At 32.3% G+C, this 25530-nt stretch overlaps 1 protein-coding gene across 1 annotated transcript; it reads left to right on the top strand.

The window, feature by feature from the left end:
- Positions 1 to 23964: 23964 nt before the first annotated feature.
- LOC112776500 (ethylene-responsive transcription factor ERF098-like) lies at positions 23965 to 24420 on the top strand. Its single transcript, XM_025820684.3, has one exon. The coding sequence runs from the start codon at positions 23965 to 23967 to the stop codon at positions 24418 to 24420; it is 456 nt and encodes a 151-aa protein (XP_025676469.1).
- The last annotated feature ends 1110 nt before the right edge of the window (positions 24421 to 25530 follow it).

Raw genomic sequence — 25530 nt, 5'->3', positions numbered from 1 at the left:
TTTAATAAAAATAAAAGGATAGAATAATAATTAAATTTAAACTAATATAAAATAATTATCTTTAAAATACCATTTTATCATCAATTTATAAATTATTTTTAAATAAATACTAATTCAATAAAAATTTGAGATAATTAAATTAAAATAAGGTTCAAAAGCTTAATATTCAAATTAAAGCACATAAAATTTTTATTATTTTTCAATTATTAAATCTCTAAATTATAAATAAAAAATTGCCCAACTTATATATAAAAATCTCTGAAAATATAATCTTAAATAAACATAATAAATCGTAAAAATAACTTATTATTTAATTTCTGAAAATCTGGGATCTTACATTCTACCCCACTTATAAAAATTTTCGTCTTTAAAAATTAACATAATATACAAAATATTACATAGTTTTAGCACTTTATTTTTTAAACATCTTATGGAAAAAGCAAAAAGTTTCAGCATACATATGTATATATAGTTTCAAATACCAGGATATTCATATGGAACAAAATATAAGGAAAAAATATGATGCAAAACAGAAGCTACAAGCAAGGTAGGCTTGATGCAAAAGATTACGTGGTTCAAACATGCGATGGTAGTGTAATGTGGTGAAAGGTTACAAAACAGGTTAGTATTAAAACGACGGGATAACGTTCACATACTGATCTTTTACCAACTTCAGAACTTCGGCCTGATGTACCTTCATGATTTCCAACCATGCTTTATCGAACGTCTCATATGAGGGTTCTCAACCTCATCAATCACTTTGCAACCTTTTACCGATCACAAGTCTAACATCCATAAAACTCTTTCGCGAGAAACAAAGCTCTACAACTTCCTGTGACATAGCGCACTTACAAATTTCATCTTCTGCGTCCACCAACCATGTTCTAAAGAAATAACGTATCGCTTGCTATGTCTAAAGGTTGTACATAACACCAAACAAATCTTGAGTTACTCAAAAAGATACCAAACTTAGGACGAGAAAAACAAGAGTCATGGACGGGGTTCACCAGAATTCAAGAGAATGGTTAAGAATACAATCAAGTAGGGAACAAATCAAATACAAAGCTTTTTCAATAGAGAGTTGAAACAAGAACTTCAAGAAGGTACCAAAGATACAGTCAGATAGAGATATACATAAGATGCAAGACATGAAGCAAAAGAACTAAACTGCAACTCAAAAAAAGCAGATATCCCAAGAAATTTTAAGTAGACATATGCAGTTAAGATCAACGAGAATGCATATGAACAAAGAATAGGATTGAAAAAGAATCAATTTATTTTACAAGAAAGAATAACAAGGACTTCAAGGTAAACCATGAAAGAACAAGATATGTAACCAAGTAACCTCGAGAAATAACTTCTAATGTTTTCAAAACCCACAATTCGCATTACCTATAACTTATATATATAGTCTATGATAACCTACTAGTGCTCCCATATACATAAACCATTAGTATTAAGATGGCCAAACTTAATACCATGAAGTATGCAATGATAGACTAACGGCATTAATTAATAGACCGTCATATGTATAAAACTCTAACTCTTGTCATCTGGACAAGACCTACAACAAGACAAACGGTCAGAGTATGCATTTAAAGCATAGTCAGTCCATTTCTCATACTCTATAGAAAAGATTGCTCTGATACCATAATAAATGCTAAATAAGATAAATTTTTGCTGTTTTTTTCCCTAGTATTACCGCTTCTAAAATATTATCTCTATCTGGTGAAAAGAATTTCGAATTAATAGATAACAAAACTAATGTCGCTCTTCTTGTTAAGATGATCTTTAGATTATGCATTTTTAAGTGATTTTATTGTTATTCAAAATATATTATTTAATTAATATCCTACTATCCATGGATCGAAGATTATGAAGATAGACTTCGCTATCAGTTGGAAAAATACTTTTTTTTAATTAAAGACTAATTCTGTAACATCCTAATTAGCCTAAGTTTTACCTCGCGTCGTAAGGAAAAGGTTAACCAGAGATTACGACAGTTCTAAAGCTCATACGTATAATATATAGAAGAGTAATATAATATCTAGAAGCTCGATGAAAAATATAGCTCAAAGAAAGGATTTGAAAAGCGCAAACCGTACTATCCTAAGGCATAAAAAACAGATAATATACAACAAAATATAAGTATATAATATCATAGGAAACTAGTCTCGACTCGCGGAGTTTGAGCCGGCTAGCCATACCCAAGTATACAGAATCTTATAGAAACCTAACAGTTTAAAAATAGCTTATACAAGTTTTTCTCTCATAATACAGGCCTCTAGGCTAAACAAAATACAAAAGTGAGAGATGTATAAACAGATAACCAAAAAGACTCCAAAATAATCCAAGATCCTCCGCTTCTGTCACCATCCAACGCAACTCACCAAGGTGGGTTGCGACCTGCATCGGAAAAATACAACAAAGATATGGTATGAGAACCGGAGGTTCTCAGTATGGTAACAATGCCCAGTGATGTAGGATATAAGACCCCGGGACGCCAAAGGCAATCCTAAGCTCTATATCCATCACAAGATTCAAGCTTAAAGCATTCTAAAACAATTAAGCATAATATAAACCTTATCATAAGTAAACAGGGTACTCTATCTTAAGGGAAAACTATTCTAATCAAACACCGCTGTCCCACAGCCTTCACCAGCCTATCCTCCATGCAATCCCATCGCCACCGCCTTCCGAACCTCCTCAATCCTAGTAGAAAGCACAATTAATAACAATGCAAGTAATTCACAAGTAAAAGCATACGACGCAAGTAGATCAAGTAAGCAAATAGACATGTTATTCAATTTGGCATGCAATTACAAGTCGGCAAAGCAAACAAACAAGTAGAAAATGCATATGATGAATGCCTGCCCTATTGACTGTGATATCACATTGTCGGTTCAACTGCCAACCCGACACATCTCCATGGAGACGTCACCTTTTGGATTTCTCATATGGGAACCCCGAGATATAGTGCCCGGATCACTGTCCAGGTACCGGCGCCTGCTCGCCTATAGGTCCGAAGGGATGCGAGCGGGATACTCTTGCCACAAACCTCACATCTCAACGAAAGCGGGACGAACCACTGCCCTTACGCCGCCGCCGCTACCTCGACAAGCGGGATCCAACCCCGTCCCTGCCAGGCGCATAGCGCTTCATATTCTCAATAAAAACAATATTTCAGTGGTTTTCAGAAAATATTTTCAGTATACAGAGATCCATCGTCTCAATCCGAGTCCTCGACTCATCTCAACCACTGTCCATTCATAACTCAGTTTCCAATATCAAAGTTCATCATTCCTTATCTCATATATCACTTATCCTCCACCTAACATCAGATCATTCTCAGCACGCCAGAAACCTAGGCCTCCATTTTCTAAGTTATCATAAAACCATGTATTAGGATTCTTAACTTATATCCCATGTCCTAATACTCAAAACTAGGTCCAAAAGTCTTAAAATGGTGTTAAAGAAGCTTGCAACCTTGTTAGGAAGGTAGAATAGTTGAAAACAAATAAAATTTTGAGAAACAGGACGTGTGCGGCCGCACAAGGGTCTGTGCGTGCGCACACTCCTTGGAGTTTTGAAATGCGTGCGTACGCACAGGGGTGTGTGTACGCACAGGGGTGTGTGTACGCACAGGTTTCAATTTTTACAAGGATCTATGCAATCGCACAACTTGTGCTGGCGCCCCCAACAGATTGACCTTCTCGATGTGTGCGTTCGCACAGGTTGAAGTTTTTCCTTAGATGTGTGCGCGCACAAGCTGTCCTGGCGCTGCGAACAGAATGCACTTCCCTGCCTGTGCGTGCGCACAGATGTGTGCGTCCTCACAGGTTGAAATATTTGCAGGGTGTGCATCCACACGAGGGTGTGCGCCCGCACACATCAGAAATCATGAAATTCTGCAACTTTGCAGAATTTCAGATTTTTAACACCAACTTTGAAAGATCATAACTTCCTCTACAAAATTCCAATTTTCATAAACTTTATATCGATTTAAAGGGTTTTCAAAGATCTTTCATTCTAAACAAATTTCAAGCAATTTCGAAAATCGAGACAAAAGTTATGATCGTGCAAAGTTCATCAAAAATCCAATTTTTCCAAAGGTTCACAGTTTACCAAATTACTTATTTTCACAACTCAACCCAACCAATACCAACTAGAACCATTCCAAAACCCCATTCCTCATCAACACCTACACTTCATGACATTTTGCACCATTCTTTTCACATTTTTCTTCACATATTATTCTCAACCTCAATATCCCATATATCACATATTCACCAATCAACAGTATATCACTATCAATTTTTCTCATCAACTCAACCATGATTCATATTAATAATCAACAATATTCATTCATCCAATCCATCATATCTCAACTTCATCATTCAATCACAACAATAACATCAATTCATTATACATTATCACTCCAAATAATCATCAACAACATATAAATTTCCAACCCTATCCTATAGGTCACTAGCCTAAGTGTCCATGAATATTATATACTACATAGAGGAAACCGAAACCATACCTGGACCGATTCCCTTTTTATGCACCAAAACTCAAATTGATCACCAAATAGCTTTCAACCAAATTTCAAGCTTTCACATCCACTCCACTAAGCACAATTAAGTTCCAAGAGCTCCCAAAGCCACAATAATCAAACTATATACATATAAATTACCTCAAATCAACCTAGGGTTCCAATTATACATAAATTCAAAAAGGTTTAGTGGCTCTTACCTTCTCCCACAGATTTACTAGCAAGAATCCAAGGCTAAGCAAGGATTAAAGCAAACTTAAACACCAAGAATACGAAAACTTATTTAGGCACAAACCCTAAGTACCCGAAAATTTCAAGAGAGAAACTGGGAAAATTTCGTGATTACCTTGAGGGTTTCTTAGGTGGATTTTGTAGAGCTCTTCATAAGGAACGCGTAGCCGCAAACGGTGCGGCAATCGGAGCTCTCTAGCTCAAGATATGAGCTTTGGAAGAAGATGATGAATAGTAACCAAAAGGGTTTCTCTCTTCTCTTTTCAGCATGTATGAGTGTGTTTGTTTAGTGTTGTGGCTGGTTTGGTTCATTTAATGAGCCTTTTATATATTGGGCTTGGGCCCAACTTGGGCCCGGTCCAACCTGTTAGCGTTTTTAGCCCGTTTGGCCCAACTTTGGGCCAAACCTTTAAAATTAACGCCCGGTTTTCTATTTCTAACATTTTTCTAAGGTTTTCGCCGGTTTTCACTTTTTCTCATGCGGTACCGGGCAGACTTGAACCGGTTAAACTGGTTCAACTGCCGGTTCACAGTTTTTCACGATTTTTCGCAAAAGGCACATTTTCTGACTCAGAAAAACTCACTAAGTCCAAAAATCACATTTAAATCCTCAATTTCTCACTCTAACTTTTCGGAATCTAATTTGGGCAATTAATCACTTAATTAACCGGTTTATTAGTTGCGGTTCTTACAAATTCGTTACGGTACTGAATTATATTTAAGGATTTGTCGTTGGCCAATGGGTTGTTACATACACAAGACGGGATTCGAACCTTCAACACTTATTTAAGTGGACTAATGAACTAACCACTGGACTAGCCCAACTTAGTTGGCAAATGATTCGATGATCTCAGAACGTTTGGACTATTTAATGCTCCCATAACAAAACATGTTTTTAAAATTTTTTTAATAACGGTTAAATAGTCGTTATTTAATTTTAATTATAAATTAATCCTTTATATATTATTTAATTATAAAATTTTGCCCTCTATTTTATAAATTATTATTTTATCATTCATCTATCATATTTATTAACTATTAAGAATTAAAACAATAACGAATTAGATTTCTATTAATCGTAATAAATATTTTGGCAATTCTAATCGATTAGTATTTTATTCTTGATCTATTACATACGTAAAGATTTGTGAAATTGGTGTTTGTTGGCAATTCAATCGATTGGACATACAACACAATCGATTGAATGTTGCAAGACAGTATATTTTTTTTTCAGAATTCAATCGATTGGAAGTGTATCACAACCGATTGATTTTTGCACGGCAATATGGGTTCTCAAAATTCAATTGATTGGAATTGTTACACAATCGATTGAGCTGCGCTTAGAATGTGAGTTTTTTCTTGTTCAATCGAGTGTTCATGTTACCAATCGATTGAAGTCTTCAAAGCAATATGAGTTTTCACAATTCAATCGATTGGTTGTGTTAGCCAATTCCATAGAATTGTGCAATGCGTTATATGTTACGCTATTCTAAATTTTTCTCCTCGTATTTATAAATTATTATTTTATTAGTTATCTATCTTATCTTTAAAATTCTATCTTCAATTTTTAAGTTTTTATTTTGATTTAGATACTAATCTTACCTTTTTCAATATTAAAATTATAAATTGATGAAATAATCTATCATCAATTTATTTTTCAATTACTCAATCCATTGGAATTGTTTATCAATCTCCTTGATTATCAATTTTTTCATTGTTTTTGTTCATCGTTTATTCATCTACTTAATATCCAATTTTCTTCATCGTTTATCTATCTCTTTAATATCCAATATTTACAATATTCAATCAATTGTATTGTACGTCCAATCGATTGAATTGCCAACAAATACGATTTCACAAATCTTTACGTATGTAATGAATCAAGAATAAAATTCTAATTGATTAGGATTGTCAAAATATTTATTACGATTAATAAAAAATTTAATTCGTTATTATTTTTATTTTTAATTGTTAATAAATATGATAGATGATGAATAATAAAATAATAATTTATAAAATAAAAAAAATTTATAATTAAATAATATATAAAAATTAATTTATAACTAAAATTAAACAAAAACTATTTAGTCTTAATAAAAAAAATTTTAAAAATATATTTTATTATAGAACAATTAAATAATCCAAACATTTTGTGATCATCAAATCCTTTCCCAAATTTAGTTGAAAAAAATAGTTATCATATGAAAGTGACCGTTTTAAGAAAGAATATACAATATGGATTGCTCTAAATACCAAATAGGGTCCTACTAACGAAAAAGCAATTTAAAATGACATAGATCTTATGCATATTTGACCATATAGTCATAATTTCTTGCGTTGAATTTCAGGCTCACGGACAGGAAATAATTTAAGTGATGTGATAAAAAATTTAGAGTAAAAGATAAATAGGTACTTAATCTTTTAAAATACAGATATTTTCGTTCTTTAAAATTGAAAAATACATTTCAATTTTTTACCATGTAAATTCCGTGACAATTATGTCCTTCCGTGGAATTAGTGCTCGAAATAATAACAGAGATTATTGAGGTGGAGGGGTGAAGAGTGATGTATCCGTTACGATTGCTGAAATGGATGAGGAACAAATTGTTAGAGGACAAATTGGTCCTTAATGGTCAAAACGACGACGTATGCATCCCCCACTTTCATGCCATCATCCCAGACCTCTTCTTCTTCCTCTTCCGTGGCAGTTTCATCGCGCCCTTTCTTCCTCTCTCGTCTCACAGACCTCTCACTCCACAATCCTCTCCACCCTCCAAAATCTCCACTCCCTTCTCCTCCCATATTCCGACTGGCTCTGAGAATCCCACTTCCTAACAGTAACAATCCATAAGTCATTTGTATGAATGTGAGACACAAAAGATGTAATATCAACATATACAAAAAAAAAAGTAGTAAATCAGATAGATGGTTTACTTGATTCGTTATCAATTTCACCAAGTGTACATGTGTATATCGTATAAAATCTAGCAATTTATGTGATAAAATGAAACTAACCGATTCACTACTAAAGTTCATGTATGTTTGAGGCTTTGCTAGCAAAATTGGTACATCTCCTATAGAATCTGTATAAGATCACAGAAGAAAAGACAACTCAATGCTAAAGTTACCAAGATAAATGAAGCCAATAAACTTGGAGGAGGAAAAGAGGGAGAAAATATTAATAAGAATAAAATCATTCCTGGGTAATTTTTTACCTATTCCAATCAATGCCTTAGACTGTATTGTGTTCATCTGAATTCTTTCTGCTTTAGAAATGCTATCGATTACTTCAAATCCCACCTAATAGATAGTAGGAAAAAAATATTCATACCACATCAAGAGAAGATTATTGTTCTTTTAAGAACTTTTAAAAACTTTTGGTGAATAACCAATTACATTGTGCCTATGATGACAAGTCATCTTAGCCTAGTTTCACTAGCCTTTTTCTTTTGTTTTCAATTAAATTATGCACTTTCTTGAGCCATAAGCAAGCCAATTGGGTAGATTTTCATGTTTCCTTTGATTTAATCAACCATAGATGAATTAATTCAATTTCATGAGGTTTTATGCTATAATTATCACATATTATGAAAGAATGAATATCTCATGATTTTGAGCATAGCTTTGATGTGTTTGGTTGATTAATGATAGGTGAAGAAAGCTTGGAGAAAGGTTGAAGCAAGAAGGAATGGCTAGGAGGAAGAGAGGACAAAAAGTTTGAGCAAAAGTTTGCCTCAAACTTTAGCTCAAACTTTTGGATTAATTGAAAACGAACCAGGGAGCAAAAAGCTTGACCAAAAGTTTGCCTCAAACTTTTGGGCAAACTTTTGGGCAAAAAGCTGGAGCAAAAGTTTGCCTCAAACTTTTTGGCAAACTTTTGGCATCACAAATCAACACCCTGGAGAGCAAAAGTTTGCGCCAACGTTTGCCTCAAACGTTTTGGCAAACGTTGGCGCATGAACAACACACCCTGGAGAGCAAAAGTTTGCGCCAACGTTTGCCTCTAACTTTTTGGCAAACGTTGGCGCCATGAGTGTGCAAGGGGAGGCCAACGTTGGAGCAAAAGTTTGACCCCAAACTTTTGCCCCAACGTTGGTATCAGCAAAAGAGGGTGGCTGATGTGAAAAGTTGGAGTAAAAGTTTGCCTCAAACTTTTACTCAAGCTTTCATGATTCCAAACCCGGTTCAATTCGGTTCTTCTCCAAACTCCAAGAGCAATCAACCAAGGCCTCTATCGACCCAATTCCATCAAGAGCAAAGGCCCAATTGAAGGCTTGAAGACCATTTGAAGAAAGTGTATAAATAGCATAGGATTTAAGTTTTTCGGGGAGCTTTCTTTTCGGTTTTGATTAGTGCACTTAGTAGAGAGCTCATTTTACATTTCTTGGCATTGTTGTTTTAATTCAAGAGAATTTGGGAGGAGAATTGATCTCTCTTCTTCCTTGTTCTTGCCCAGCACTCTTTACTTTCCTTGTCTTGGATCTTGGGTTGGAGAATTGAAGGAAATCTGTTTCAATCTCATCATGAGATCTCTCTGTTTAATTTTACTGCATAATTGAATTTCCATTTTGGTTAATTGCTTCTGCCTTCTACTTTCTCTGCAATTTACAATTTACAATTCCTTTGCAATTGTTCTTGTTGGATCTAGGAAGGCATTGAGATCTAGACTTGGTTATCTAGTCTCTTGGGTCCTGAGATCTGAATTCCAATTTTACTTCCTCTGTTTAATGCTTTTCAATCTCATTTACATTTCTGTTTTTAGATCTGATTCAATCCAAGTTATCTTCTACTTCTCTGTTCGTTGCAATTTACTTTTCCTTGTTTAAATTCTGCAAATCCAATTCCCAATTCCCTTTACAATTCAAGCCATTTACATTTCTTGCAATTTAAGATTCTGCAATTTACATTTCTTGCGTTCTAAGTTTCTGCCATTTAATTTCTTGTTCTTTAAGATTCAGCACTTTAAATTTCAGTTCTCTTTACTTTCATGCAATTTACCCACTCCCTTTACTTTCTCTGCAATTTAAATTCTGCAAATCACAAATCTCTCAACCAAATCTTGATTCGCTTGACTAAATCAACCACTAAGCTAAAATTGCTCACTCCTTCAATCCCTGTGGGATCGACCTCACTCCCGTGAGTTATTATTACTTGATGCGACCCGGTGCACTTGCCGGTTAGTTTTGGGTGTTTTGGAGAAATTCGTTTTTCCACAAAAAAAACCCATCAAGTTTTTTCGACCTCACTCCCGTGAGTTATTATTACTTGATGCGACCCGGTGCACTTGCCGGTTAGTTTTGGGTGTTTTGGAGAAATTCGTTTTTCCACAAAAAAAACCCATCAAGTTTTTGAAAAAACTTGATGGGTTTTTTTTGTGGAAAAACGAATTTCTCCAAAACACCCAAAACTAACCGGCAAGTGCACCGGGTCGCATCAAGTAATAATAACTCACGGGAGTGAGGTCGATCCCACAGGGATTGAAGGAGTGAGCAATTTTAGCTTAGTGGTTGATTTAGTCAAGCGAATCAAGATTTGGTTGAGAGATTTGTGATTTGCAGACTTTAAATTGCAGAGAAAGTAAAGGGAGTGGGTAAATTGCATGAAAGTAAAGAGAACTGAAATTTAAAGTGCTGAATCTTAAAGAACAAGAAATTAAATGGCAGAAACTTAGAACGCAAGAAATGTAAATTGCAGAATCTTAAATTGCAAGAAATGTAAATGGCTTGAATTGTAAAGGGAATTGGGAATTGGATTTGCAGAATTTAAACAAGGAAAAGTAAATTGCAACGAACAGAGAAGTAGAAGATAACTTGGATTGAATCAGATCTAAAAACAGAAATGTAAATGAGATTGAAAAGCATTAAACAGAGGAAGTAAAATTGGAATTCAGATCTCAGGACCCAAGAGACTAGATAACCAAGTCTAGATCTCAATGCCTTCCTAGATCCAACAAGAACAATTACAAAGGAATTGTAAATTGTAAATTGCAGAGAAAGTAGAAGGCAGAAGCAATTAACCAAAATGGAAATTCAATTATGCAGTAAAATTAAACAGAGAGATCTCAGGATGAGATTGAAACAGATTTCCTTCAATTCTCCAACCCAAGATCCAAGACAAGGAAAGTAAAGAGTGCTGGGCAAGAACAAGGAAGAAGAGAGATCAATTCTCCTCCCAAATTCTCTTGAATTAAAACAACAATGCCAAGAAATGTAAAATGAGCTCTCTACTAAGTGCACTAATCAAAACCGAAAAGAAAGCTCCCCGAAAAACTTAAATCATATGCTATTTATACACTTTCTTCAAATGGTCTTCAAGCCTTCAATTGGGCCTTTGCTCTTGATGGAATTGGGTCGATAGAGGCCTTGGTTGATTGCTCTTGGAGTTTGGAGAAGAACCGAATTGAACCGGGTTTGGAATCATGAAAGCTTGAGTAAAAGTTTGAGGCAAACTTTTACTCTAACTTTTCACATCAGCCACCCTCTTTTGCTGATACCAACGTTGGGGCAAAAGTTTGGGGTCAAACTTTTGCTCCAACGTTGGCCTCCCCTTGCACACTCATGGCGCCAACGTTTGCCAAAAAGTTAGAGGCAAACGTTGGCGCAAACTTTTGCTCTCCAGGGTGTGTTGTTCATGCGCCAACGTTTGCCAAAAAGTTTGAGGCTAACGTTGGCGCAAACTTTTGCTCTCCAAGGTGTTGATTTGTGATGCCAAAAAGTTTGAGGCAAACTTTTGCTCAAGCTTTTTGCCCAAAAGTTTGCACAAAAGTTTGAGGCAAACTTTTGCTCCAGCTTTTTGCCCAAAAGTTTGCCCAAAAGTTTGAGGCAAACTTTTGGTCAAGCTTTTTGCTCCCTGGTTCGTTTTCAATTAATCCAAAAGTTTGAGCTAAAGTTTGAGGCAAACTTTTGCTCAAACTTTTTGTCCTCTCTTCCTCCTAGCCATTCCTTCTTGCTTCAACCTTTCTCCAAGCTTTCTTCACCTATCATTAATCAACCAAACACATCAAAGCTATGCTCAAAATCATGAGATATTCATTCTTTCATAATATGTGATAATTATAGCATAAAACCTCATGAAATTGAATTAATTCATCTATGGTTGATTAAATCAAAGGAAACATGAAAATCTACCCAATTGGCTTGCTTATGGCTCAAGAAAGTGCATAATTTAATTGAAAACAAAAGAAAAAGGCTAGTGAAACTAGGCTAAGATAACTTGTCATCAGCCTAGTTCCATGGTATTTATTTCCAGGGTTACCCAAGCCTACGACAAGCCAAGGAGTATACTCTACTTTAGTAGCTCCATTTTTTGTCTCTGGTACCGAACAGCAAACCGGAGACCTTGCTCTAATCGAAGGCTCTGTCGAATCACGAGGACAATGAAGGTTCCTGGGATAGCTCAAACAAAAACCAGGGGCAGGTGAAGCTGCATGCAACATTGATATACTGAAAATTCAAAGAAAGGATACACAATAAATAAGAAACATGATGTGCCCATGTTACTCACAAAAACCAGCACTCAATTATCTTATCTCTGATCTAAATCATTATAAGCTTCAACCTAGAACCAAATTATGAATAGTAAATAAACAAAGAAGAAAGCCATACGATACCACAAAAAATTGCATTTTTTTTCTTCGAAAATAAAAGGAACAAAAAATCAGACAAGCTTCAAAAGAAAACACATTAATTACCCTTAAAATCGTAAAATCTCTCATCACACAGCATCACCGAGACTCTTATAGCAAGCAGAACAGTGAAAAATCATGCAACACTTACAGCGTGTGAAGAAGAAGCTAGGAGGCGGAGGTGAACGGCTTGTGAAGGTTGGCAGCAGCAGAGCAGAAGAAGAGGGCAGAGGAGAATAGAGAGTCAACTGCTGTTGCCTGAGCCTTCGGTGGTGTCGTTGCCGATGCTATTGCCGGAGAAGGGAGTGGAAGAAGGGAGTGGAGGTTTTAGAGGGTGGAGAGGATTGTGGAGTGAGAGGTCTATGAGACGAGAGAGGAAGAAAGAGCGCGATAAAACTGCCATGGAAGAAGAAGAAGAAGAGGTCTGGGATGATAGGCATGAAAGTGGGGGATGCATACGGCGTCGTTTTGGCCATTAAGGACCAATTTGTCCTTTAACAATTTGTTCCCCATCCACTTCAGCAACCGTAACTAACACATCACTCTTCATCCCTCCACCTCAGCAATTTTCGTTACCGTTTCGAGCACCAATTCCACGAAAAGACGTAATTGTCACGGAATTTACATGGTGAGAGATCGAAATGTATTTTCCAATTTTGAGGGACGAAAATGTCCACATTTTAAAAGGTTAGGAACCTATTTGTCTTTTACTCAAAAATTTATTGTAACTATTGCATTAGTATATCATAAACTTTAGCCATGATAAAATCCAGTTGAAAGTCAAACTTAAACTCTTGGTAACATGTCATTTCAACTTTCTTAAAAATACAACTATTTATTTATTTATTTATTTTTATTAACTTAATTTTTTTTAAATATATAAATAATTTTGTGACATGAGATATATTAAAATATTTATAATCAAAAGATTTAGAATCTAATTTTTATTACTCAAAACAAAAGAATAACATAAAACAAAATGATATTATAAAAAAAGAAAAAAGACCTATGTACAATCAAGTGCAAAAAAGCTCTTATGCAAGCAAGTATATTAGATTTATAATCATGGTTTCGACAACTATAAATATATTATTTTATTATATTCGAATTAATTTCAATTGAGTTTTTATTAAATTTTTAATACTTAACTTTATCAGTTCGACAATCTGTTTAGTTTTCAGAATCTTAGTTATAATCATTTATATATCTTTTAAGGTTTTAGTTTAAATAGTTCTAAAACATTTACGACTTTTATCAGTCTCAATTTAAAAAAAAAAAAAACATGTTTCACAAGTTTTTTTAATAATTCTAAAAGAGTTGTTTTTTAATTTATTTATTAATTAATTTTTTATATATTATTTAAATTTAAAATTAATTTTTAATTTATTTATTTGTTCATTATTCATTCATCTTTTATTTACAATCTTATCATTAACAATTTCATATTCTATACGTATTCATCCTCAATCTCCTTCTTAATTTCTATTTTGGGTTTAAAAACTTTAGTTTTGCCTAATTCTTACTAATTCTTGAAATTCTGTGATCATTATATCTATCCAAGAACTCTTTTCCTTTAAGAGGTTGTTTTTGCGTATCGTAGGCTCGTCGTAGCAAATTAGCAATGTTTTTCTGCCAGGTACTTATTGTGTTGGTAATTGGTATGGTGGTTATGTGAAATTGTGAAGTGCTATTCGCCAAACCCATCAATTGGATTGCTCCAACAATGGTTTATTGCATGCCAATTGTTTTTTTTTTAACATCAATCAATTGTTATAATTCTGTGAGCTACATAATTGATTCGGGTATAATTTTATAAAAAAAGATTAAAAAAAAATTAAAGATAGATAAATTTGTAAAAAACATATTTTTATTAGTAACAAATAAGTAAAATAAAAACTAAAAATAAAAATAATAATAAAAAATAAGTATTGTGATCTTCAATAATATCACGAGAGGATGAATAAACTCTTTGAATATAAACAAAGATTAAATAAATTTTGCTGTCGAATATATTACTGAAATACTTGAATGCTAATCTTATAAGTTTTTTTTTTGTTTGAAATTGATGAATAAAATGAAGAACAATGAAAAGAATTAGAGAAAAGCAAAAAAGAGAAATGATTCCAAAGTTTCAGAAAAATTTTTTTGAGAAAAATGAGTTGAAATCTTTTTATAGTCTCAAGCCATTTTAAAGGGAAGTACATTGAACAATGATTACAATGTCATATTCAATTTATCCCTTTTTCTATAACTTGTTACTAAATAGGATAATTAGCAAAAGATGTTTTTAGATGTTCTCATTATTTTAAGTCTCTTTAACTAAAAATGAGTATAAGAAGAAAGTTTATCTCTACAAATTAAGATAGCAATTTTAACATTGTTCGAAATGTTCATGACAAAGAGGTGTCCGAATAAAAGGGTGCTCATGACATGTGACATGAGTGAATAGACATCTAATTTGATTTTTAATTAGATGATATTTTCTACACTTAAAATCTAATTAATTCACTTCCACTAATTTAATTCTCACTAAAAGAAAAATTCAACTTCTCAAAATATTCTTGTTGGATTTCATCCTTTTAGTCCAACACTTTTAAAAAGAATTTTATTTTATTTTTTTAACCATATTTTGGATTGATTTAAAATTATTCATAAACTATAAAATTGTATTTTTGGTATATAATCAATAATCCTTTATTTTACATCTAATTAATTGTGTGAGAATAAAGGAAGGATAAGAGTAATTTTAGGAAGTAAAATAAATAAGTTTTAATAGGAGAGAACTCAAAATGTTTAGTAAGGAGTTTTTTGTCGTAGAAATTTATTCTTATTCGTTGAAGTTATAGTATAGAGATACTATATATACGTCTCTAGAATCGTAATTGAAGTCAATAACAATATCTTTATTCACATAATCTTATAGAGTTAGTTAGAAGAAATCTTTCATATTGTTTTTCCTCTTTACAAAATATATAGCGAGAGCATTATTATGAGTAGTGTTCAATTTCATATTACTTTGTATCTCTTAGAAGTCAAAATTCCACTGTAGACTCAACAATTGGTATCAAGAGCCAACGTTATATTATTTATTATTTGCGTGGTAAAATTCAATTTTGAATATAATGTCTTCTACTAGTAGTAATGTCAAAGTAGACAAATATGAAATCGGGAAGTTTAATGGAAAAATTAATTTTTCTTATTGGAGGATATAGATGAAAAATCTGCTTATATCACAAAAATTACACAAGACACTGGCAGGAAAAGAGAAAAAGTCGAAGGAAATGAAATATGAGGATTGGAAAGAATTAAATCTTGAGGCGCAGGCTGCAATAATCTTATGCTTTGAGAGGGATGTTGCTTTTTTGGTAAATAAAGAAGCAACTGCAGCAGGTGTTTGGGCAAAGTTAGAGAGTAACTTCATGACGAAGACTCTAACTAACAGTATCTACTTAAAATCCAAATTGTATATATGCAAGACGGAAGAAGGTACCTCAATCCGAGAATATATCAATAAGTTTGATTAGACTATATCAAACTTAAAGGATATAGATGTGAAGGTTGATGATGAGGATAAGGCACTCATATTGTTACCTTCATTACCGAAGTCCTATAAAAATCTGGTGCAGACATTGATGCTGGTAAGTGACACTCTGACCATGGATGAGACAAGAGCATCACTTTTAGTGGATGATCTACGTAAGGTTGCTACAAGTGTAATGTCATCTCCAAATAGAAGAGAGTATAATGATCAAGCACAAGGATTGTTCGTAGCTAAAGGAATGACTAATGAAAGAGGAAAAGGTAATAAGCGTGGAAAGTCTAGGCCAAAATCTAGACCTCACGCAGAGAGAACATGCTTTAAATGTGGGGAGTCTGGACATTTCAAAGCAAATTGTCCAAATAAGAAGATAACTTTCAAGAAATAGAAAAATGACAACCCAAAAAAAAAAACGCAAGAAGCAAGCTATGTCTCAAATGATGAGGAGGACTGTTATTTTGTGACAGAACAATCTTATGAAATCTTCGATAAGTGGATTCTTGATTCAGGAGCATCTCACCATATGTGCCCAAATAAGAAGTGATTTACTACCTATCAAAGTATAAATGGTGGCACAGTTTTAATGGGCAATGATCATACTTGTAAAACTGTGGGGTTGGGTACTATAAGAATCAAGATGCATGATGGAATAGTAAGAACCTTAAAGGATGTGAGATATATTCTAGACTTGCGGAAAAATCTTATCTCTATAGGTTTGTTGGAGAAAAATGGTTGCAAAATAGTTGCGAAAAATGGGGTACTAAAAGTTGTTCGTGGTTCTTTGGTAGTGATGAAAGGAGTTCGTCACGGTAATCTTTATTCTCTTTTGGGGACAACAGTCACAGGTGAGTTAGGAGTTGGAATGGGTGGAAGTAGAGGTCAAACAAATTGCACAAGAATATGGCACATGCGGCTTGGACATATGTCATTGCTTTGTGAACAAGGTTTGCTGAAAAATATGAAGAAACCACAAATGGAATTTTGTGAGCATTGCGTATATGGAAAGGCACATAAGGCAAAGTTTTCTACAAGCAAGCACAAAGGCAGAGGGTTGTTAGATTACGTGCATACTGATGTTTGAGGCCCGTCTAAAGTTACTTCCAAGGGTGGTTTCAGGTATTTTGTTACTTTTATTGATGATTATTCCAAGAATGTTTGGGTTTACTTCCTCAAGCATAAGAATGAGGTATTCGACACTTTTAAGCGATGGAGAGCAATGGTTGAAAACCGAACAGGTAGGAAGCTGAAAATTCTACGATCAGATAATGGCACAGAGTACACAGATGGGCCTTTCAAGGAGTTCTGTGATCGAGAAGGCATTATGAGACATTGGACAGTTAGAGAAATACCACAACAGAATGGAGTCGCTGAACGACTGAATCATACGCTACTTGAGAAGGCACGGTGTATGCGCTCTAATTCTGGGTTAGGCAGAGAGTGGTGCGTAGAGTCGGTTGCTACAGCTTGCTACATAGTGAACCGATCCCCACATTCTTCTCTAGATGGAGACACACCTTAAAGTGTGGTCAGGGGACCATGCAGATTACGAGAAACTCAGAGTTTTTGGATGCACAACCTATTATCATGTCACATATAATAAGCTTGATGATAGAGTTAAAAAGGCAATCTTTTTGGGGTATCCAAGAGGGGTTTAAAGGTATCGTCTTTGGAGTGTAAATGATTATAAGTTTGTAATTAGCAAGGATGTTAACTTTAATGAACGATCTATGGTAGCTTTGTCTAAAGATATGATGCCAAATGATGGTGATGTTGAAAAAACTTCAAATACTCAAGTGGTGGAGATAGAATCTAAATACCAACAAATAGATTCTAATAATGTTCAGGTGGAGCATCCTAATGCTACTCGAGATGATGCAGAGGATGAACTTGATAATGAGTAGATTCAGCGAGAAAATGAACATGCATTACAATAGCAGCAGCAGGATTCTTTGGTATCCACTAAGCCAATGAGAAATTATAAATTCGTTCAGAAGTTTGGGTCAGATAAGCCTCTGAGACATTATGAGCAGGTAAACTTGATAGATTATGCACTCTCGGTGGAGGATGATGAGCCGGTCACCTTCAAACTTGCTATCAAAGACAAAGATAGAGAAAGTTGGTTGGTCGCCATGGAAGAAGAAGAAGAGATGCAATCTTTCCATAAGAACAAGACATAGGAGGTGGTCTCGTTGCCATGGGAAAGACTACAATTGGTTGTAAATGGATGTATAAAAGAAAAGAAGATCCTACTAAGTCAGATGGTACAAGATTCAAAGCTAGGTTAGTAGCAAAGGGATTTGCACAAAAAGAAGGTGTTGATTACAACGAGATATTTTCTCCTGTGGTGAAGCACACTTCCATAAGGGTGCTTTTGAGTCTTGTTGCTCAGGGTGATCTTGAGTTGGAACAGCTAGATATAAAGACAGCTTTCTTGCATGGTGACATAGAGAAAGAAATTTACATGTATCAACCTGAGAGTTTCAAGGTTGAGGGTAAAGAAAATCAGGTATGTCGCTTAAAGAAATCGCTATATGGATTGAAACAATCTTCTCGACAGTGGTATAAGTGATTTGACTCTTTTATGTTAAAACAAAATTTTTCCAGAAGTAATTATGATTGTTGTGTATACATTCATAAGCTTTCTGGAAGTGATTATATCTATCTTCTATTGTATGTGGATGACATGCTTATTGCTTCTAAGAGCAAGGTGGAGATAGATAGGTTAAAGATTCAACTTGGTAAAGAATTTGAAACAAAAAATTTGGGTGTTGCACGAAAAATATTAGGCATGGAAATTAAAAGAGAGAGATCAAGGCGAAAATTGTTCTTGAGCCAGAGAGGATACATTGAGCGCATTATTGAAAGGTTCGAAATGAAAAATGCTAAACCAGTAGTAACACCGTTGGCTCCACATTTCAAACTCTCTGGTAAACAATCTCCCACAACAGCAGAAGATAAGACTTACATGGAAAATGTACCTTATGCTAGTGCAGTAGGCAGCCTAATGTATTCTATGGTGTGTACACGCCCAGATATTTCACAGGTAGTTAGTATTGTTAGCAGGTTCATGGCGAATCCTAGTAAGGCACACTGGAAAGCAATCAAGTGGATATTAAAGTACTTGAAGGGTACCATTGACATAGGTTTATGCTTTAGTGAAAAATCATGTCAAATCAGCGGCTTTGTTGATTTTGATTATGCTGGTAATCTAGACAGAAGACGTTCTACGACCGATTATGTATATAAAATACAAGGTGCTCCAATTAGTTGGCGATCGATGTTACAAGCTACAGTGACACTATCTACTACAGAGGCCGAGTACATGGCAGTAGCAGAAGGGGTGAAAGAAGCATTGTGGCTAAGGGGTCTTCTAGATGATTTGGGGTTTCAGTAAGATTGCGTGAATCTGAGTTGTGATAGTCAAAGTGCAATTCATTTGGCTAAAAATCAGGTTCATCATGCTCGTACCAAGCATATTGATGTAAGATATCACTTCGTGAGTGATGTTATAGAGAAAGGCAACATTTCTCTTGTAAAAGTACACACAGATGAAAATCCCGCAGACATGCTGCTGACTAAAGTAGTGTCAGGAAACAAGTTCCAACACTGTTTAGAATTGCTCAATGTTGTTCCATGTTAGGCATGGCGATACGAATACCATACTTTAATCGTCCAAAATTTGAGTAGATTTTAAATTGTGACCGAGGTGGAGAATTGTGAGAATAAAGGAAGGATAAGAGTAATTTTAGGAAGTAAAATAAATGAGTTTTAATAGGAGAGAACTCAAAATGTTTAGTAAAAAATTTTTTGTCATAAAATTTTATTTTTATTCGTTGAAGTTATAGCAGAGAGATACTATATGTACGTCTCTAGAATTATAATTGAAGTCAATAATAACAACAATAACAATATCCTTATTCACATCATCTTATAGAGTTAGTTAAAAAAAAAATTTTATATTGTTTTTTCTCTTTACAAAATATATAACGAGTACATTATTATGAGTAGTGATCAATTTTATATTACTTTGTATCTATTAAAAGTCAAAATTTCGTTGTAGATTCAACAAATTGAATTGCTACAATAACTCGATTAGTTTAATATAAAATTGATTGATTTTATGAAACAAAAAGAGCAATTTAATTTTGCTTCTATCTAATGATTGATTGGATGATGATTTTTTCAACTGATTAGATTTTTACTAAATAATTAATTGATTTCTCTTTTAACCAATTGTATTATTTTGTAAAACAAAAATCATGACTTAAAAAATACAACTTTAATTTCACATCGATTGGTGTCTTGGTTGCGCTATATAATTCCTATTAACAGTTGAACAAATGGGTAATCTTGATTTTGAAAGATGAAAGATTTATTAATAATAATTTGATAAAACTCAACACCTATTCACCTAATTAATCCAAGAAATAAAAAAAGTAAATGTTATGGTGTCTATTATTTTATATTTAAGTTATTAAAAAAATAAATAAATAATATTTAATAAATTTTATATGATTTATTTTTTATTTTAAATATTTTATTTTTTATTTTAAAAAAGAAGTTAGGCAATTTAAACACCATAATAAAAATACAGTAAAACTCACCAATAAAAAATATCAGAACCTCTGCCACAAAATTTACATCACCAAATTAATCATCAACTTTGGGATAAAAAGTTACTTCGAAGACATCATGGGTAGTATTCAACGAATTCATTATCATAGAATAAAAAAGACCATCATTGATGGATGCTCTTCTTCCTTTTTTAAAAACTGATGATATTCGCTATATCCTTCATGAGTCTCTGAGTTTAACATACATTGTATGAGAATTAAATAAAAAATAGAAAAAAAACTTGTTTATAAATATAAATTTTGAACAATTACTTTAAAGATATATTTAAATTATAATTTAACAGTTTTTTAGTAGGACCCTTAATAGCTTTAAAAATAAAAATTTAATTTTGATATCAGTGTAAAGTAGTTTTACATGTGCATCCAATTATATAACGCTATATTAATAAAAATAACTATTTTTTATATTGACCGCGTGAATAGTCATCCAAAAGAACATATGTAATTGTACGACTGTATAAAATATTTTACAATATTAATACATCAAAATTAAACTCCAAAAATAATAGTATTTATAAATTGTATATTAAAAGAAACGATAACATACAATACAACAAAATCTTCGAATTCACAATTTTTTAAATATAATTTGAGTCTTTATGTTTATTCACTCGTAAAAAAATATGTTACTCAAATTTTAACTATAGAAAGGGTTTGCGTAAAATGAATATTTTAAAATAGAAGTAAATAAATATGATAGATTTCAAATATTAAAGGGACTTATAGTATTCACTAATACCAAAACATTTTGTTTTTCTCTTTTTCCATGGACTGGTAGTTTCTAGTTGTCCTTACAGAGTTACAGGAGAATAATAGATATGATTAATTTAGTCAATTGCTTCCACTTTTAAAGTTTGAATTTGGTCACCGTTTTTCTTCTAATTAGACTTTTGGCAATATAAATTAAAGAAATATAGAAATGCGACCAACAAACCAAAGGAAAGAACAAATTTGTTTCTTTGCTAATAACTAATTGATGCTAAGCAAAATTTGCCTACTCTATAGATGCTCCCATAGAATCCACGTTACAAAGTCCTCAGAAAAGTTGAAGTATAGAAGATCACATATATAATATCAAAATAGCAGGATTGAAATGATATTATTAGGTAATAATAAGATTAATATTCATTTATTGCTAACATTGAAATGATTGTCATGAAATCATTTATTTTAAAAAATTTAAATTGATAGAAAGAAACAACATAAATGATTATATGTCTTAATGTTTAATATTTTTTCTCAACTAAGAGACTTATTTGAATTTGCTTGATGTTTGTACAGGTCTTCTTTTTTTAACTTTTTTTATTTATCTTATACTTTTATGCTATTTAATTTTTTTTTATTTTTTATTTTTAGAGTTCACCCAAAATTAAATTCTAGATTTTTAGAACATAAAATTTTAATATCATATCATAAAATTATTCATCTTAAAAATTAAAATTAATAAAAAAAAACAATATAAATAATTATATCTCTAACCATCATCAAAAGTTAACTGCCACAGAGAAGGAATATATGGTCATTATTTACTTGCTCCTTACGTGATATTCTCTTCTTTCCAACTTATAGTATCTTTTGAGCTTGTCTTCTTAGGTTCGTAGAAAAAAAAATAGTAATTTATAATCTTTAAATAAAAACAAAATTACGTATTATTACTATTATATTTTTTGTTTAAAAATATTCATGAAAAATTAAAAAAATTGATGTTTATCGTTTTTAATAGTAAATTTAATTTAATTGTGATAATAGAATAAATATTAATTAGATTTTTTGATAGTTAACAAATATTAATTGCATATACTTATTTATTTAAAAATAATATTCTCTATTCATATAATTTCATGTATTACTAAAATTTATAAATTATTTTTTTAAATGTATATCTATATTGGTTTTTAAAATAGAGGGAGTATAATTCAAGGAATATAATAGACTATGTTCATTTATTTAAAAGCACTTTAAAATAAAATCCCATCATATTCCCATGTAGATATAAGCGTCCCACTTAGTTTCAGTCATAGTTTTCTTTTTAGATGCATCATCGAGTAGTCATCATCAATAATAAACTAAACTATAACAAGTTATGCCAATAAAAAGATAATTGAAAAAAGTTGTGGTCAAAATTCAAGCTTACGTCGTCAATCTATTTTTTGAATTAAAATTATTAACATCAAAGCTATATGTTATTTTATTTGATCCATAAATAATATATAGCATAGTAGTTTTGGTATATATAGCATTGTGGATTTGTGGATTCTCGTTAATCTATATATGGAGCATAAAGCTATATCCACCACATGCCACACCCCATCAGATACACCATGAGACAAATAAATGGTGCTATTCTAAAAACACGAATAGAAAACCCAATGTTACTAATGGCTCAAACTATAGTGTCACATACAAAATCCATGATTCCAATTTTTGCACCTAGTGGAACATAATATGTAATAAAATAAAGATTTTTGCCAAGTTGCATATTTGATGAGAAAGATTTGTACCCTCTCCACGTGGGTCTTGTTCCGGTTGATGAGTTAATTCATGACAAAAACATAGACATAGTCGAAAGATCGAATTTATACACTTTCATTTCCAACAGGGAACCTTCTCCGAAGCCAAATCTTGGTCAATGCATCAACGTTCCTAGATTGACAATAGAGCTAATAAGGAGAACAAATTACTCTAGTTTTCCTATAATACGTGAGACATTTTCACACACACGCTCTGTTTAAAGAACTTTTTTTTGTTCTTTTTTTTTATGATGAGTCTTCATTCATCTCTCTTCAAAATTTAGGTTACTAGCTAGGTAAAAATTATATTTGATGCATTCACCAAAATTTTATATAAGACTATAAAAAGTGTTATAAAATTTTCATATTATATCACTATTTATTCTAAAATTTAAGTTGTTAGATAAAAACAATAGTTTTATATATAATATTCATGAAACACTATGCATATATACACTTTAAGTAATAGGAAAATGATTTTTTAAGATATAAATTATTACTATTAAAAAAAATATTTGTATACCTTTTAGAACGAAATATAATATGTTAATGTTTACAATACAAATATTTATAACTATTTATTTTTATTTATAATATTTAAAAAACTATAAATCATAAAAACTAAATAACAATAAATATTTTTTATGAAGAATCGAATTTTGAGAGCATATAATACAAGTGCTACTTTAGCACGTAAGAATTTTCCCCCTATCTATATAAGGAGCTAGGCAATCACAAAGCTCACCGTACAACAAACCAGAAGTTAATTAACTACACTCTATTAGGACAAGCCAAGGGTAGGTTATCAAAACCTAGAGAAACAAGCTATCAATTTAACTTTAGCAAATACATAAATTCATCACCTCATATATATGGAGGACCACCACAGGGGGAAACAAGGAAAGGAGGAGAAGGGAAAGGAAGAGGTCAAGTTCCGAGGTGTGCGGCGGCGGCCATGGGGAAAGTATGCTGCTGAGATAAGGGATCCGTCCAAGCAAGGGACAAGGTTGTGGCTGGGGACATTTGACACAGCTGAGGACGCGGCTAGAGCTTATGATCGTGCAGCCTTCAATCTTAGGGGTCACCTTGCAATTCTCAATTTCCCAAATGAGTATTATTCTCAAATAAGGGGTTCACCACCATATCCACCATATTTAGCATCACCCTCTTCTTCTTCTTCTTCTTATTCACCTCAATGCCATGCTAGTGGAAGTTCTAATCCTGGTTCCAACCATGGTCCTCCTTTTGAGATTGAGTACTATGATAATAAACTGTTGGAGGATCTTCTTGAGTCTGAAGAGCTGAACAAGAAAAAGAAGGGAAAATGATTAGCATAAAGTGAGCAATTAAGCATTAACAATTAATATCTACTATATTTTATGGTCTCTTTCTTTTCTTGGGTTGCATATTACTTAACTTTAATAACTAGGAGTACTTCCTCTCATGAAGGTCTAGATCAACCAAAAACTTATCCTTATTTAGAATTACCTCCTATTAATGATAAAGTTATAAAATAAGTATTTATATACATAATGTGGTCCTATCATGTGTGCTAGCATTCATGTATAATATATGATTATACTATGTATTACTATATTGTGTATGTACATGGTACTCATAAATCAACTATGAGTTTATAATTTATGCATGAGATTTAATGTTATCTATGAAATTAAAGAACATTACCTTAGAGAAAAAGTCAAATTGAAAGGATAATTATAGTAAAACAATTATCTAAATGATAATTAATAAAAAACAATTCAATGATTACAATAATATATACATTTACTTATTCTAAAAAAAATAAAAAATAATTGCTCTAGTATCATTAAGAAATTAAAAAGTAAAAAATCAATTATTATCTATTTTTTATTTTATACATTTTTAATTAATTCAACTCATAGTTTAAGTTTGGACAAGGATAAACTTCTAAAAGAAGCATAAATATATTCTAGAATTATACAAGTATTATCATATTTTATATTCTAATAAAAACAAAAATAATGATACTATGAATTAATTATTTAAAATTTAATTTATAAAATAATATTTTAAAAGAAAATACTTTAGCTTCCAATATTCATAAAATTTACAGACAATTGTTAAAATAATAATATCGTACAAAGAATTGAACTTGAAAGATAATTGTGAATCAAATTTGATTTTTGTGTGTACTTGGATATAAAGTAAAACTAATCATGTTGTCTCATTCTTAAGTGTTTAATACTGTAGGTAAGATTAGATGTGTTTAGAGAAAAAAAATAAATAAAACACAACAAAACAAAATACTATCTTTAACCAATAATGAAAATTATTATTATTATTATTATTATTATTATTATTATTAGGTTTAATTACTCTGTTGGTCTTTATAGTTTTGCAAAATTTTTAATTAGGTGCTTATACTTTTTTTTTTCTTTTAATTTGGTCCTTGCATC

This window comes from Arachis hypogaea, chromosome 19, assembly GCF_003086295.3.
Source record: "Arachis hypogaea cultivar Tifrunner chromosome 19, arahy.Tifrunner.gnm2.J5K5, whole genome shotgun sequence".
NCBI lineage: Eukaryota > Viridiplantae > Streptophyta > Magnoliopsida > Fabales > Fabaceae > Arachis > Arachis hypogaea.
The sequence above is the reverse complement of the archived record's forward strand: the minus strand, read 5'-3'. Positions and strand labels throughout refer to the sequence as shown.

Coding starts and splice junctions, on each gene's coding strand:
- LOC112776500 (XM_025820684.3), top strand. CDS start 23,965: ATGGAGGACCACCACAGGGGGAAACAAGGAAAGGAGGAGAAGGGAAAG.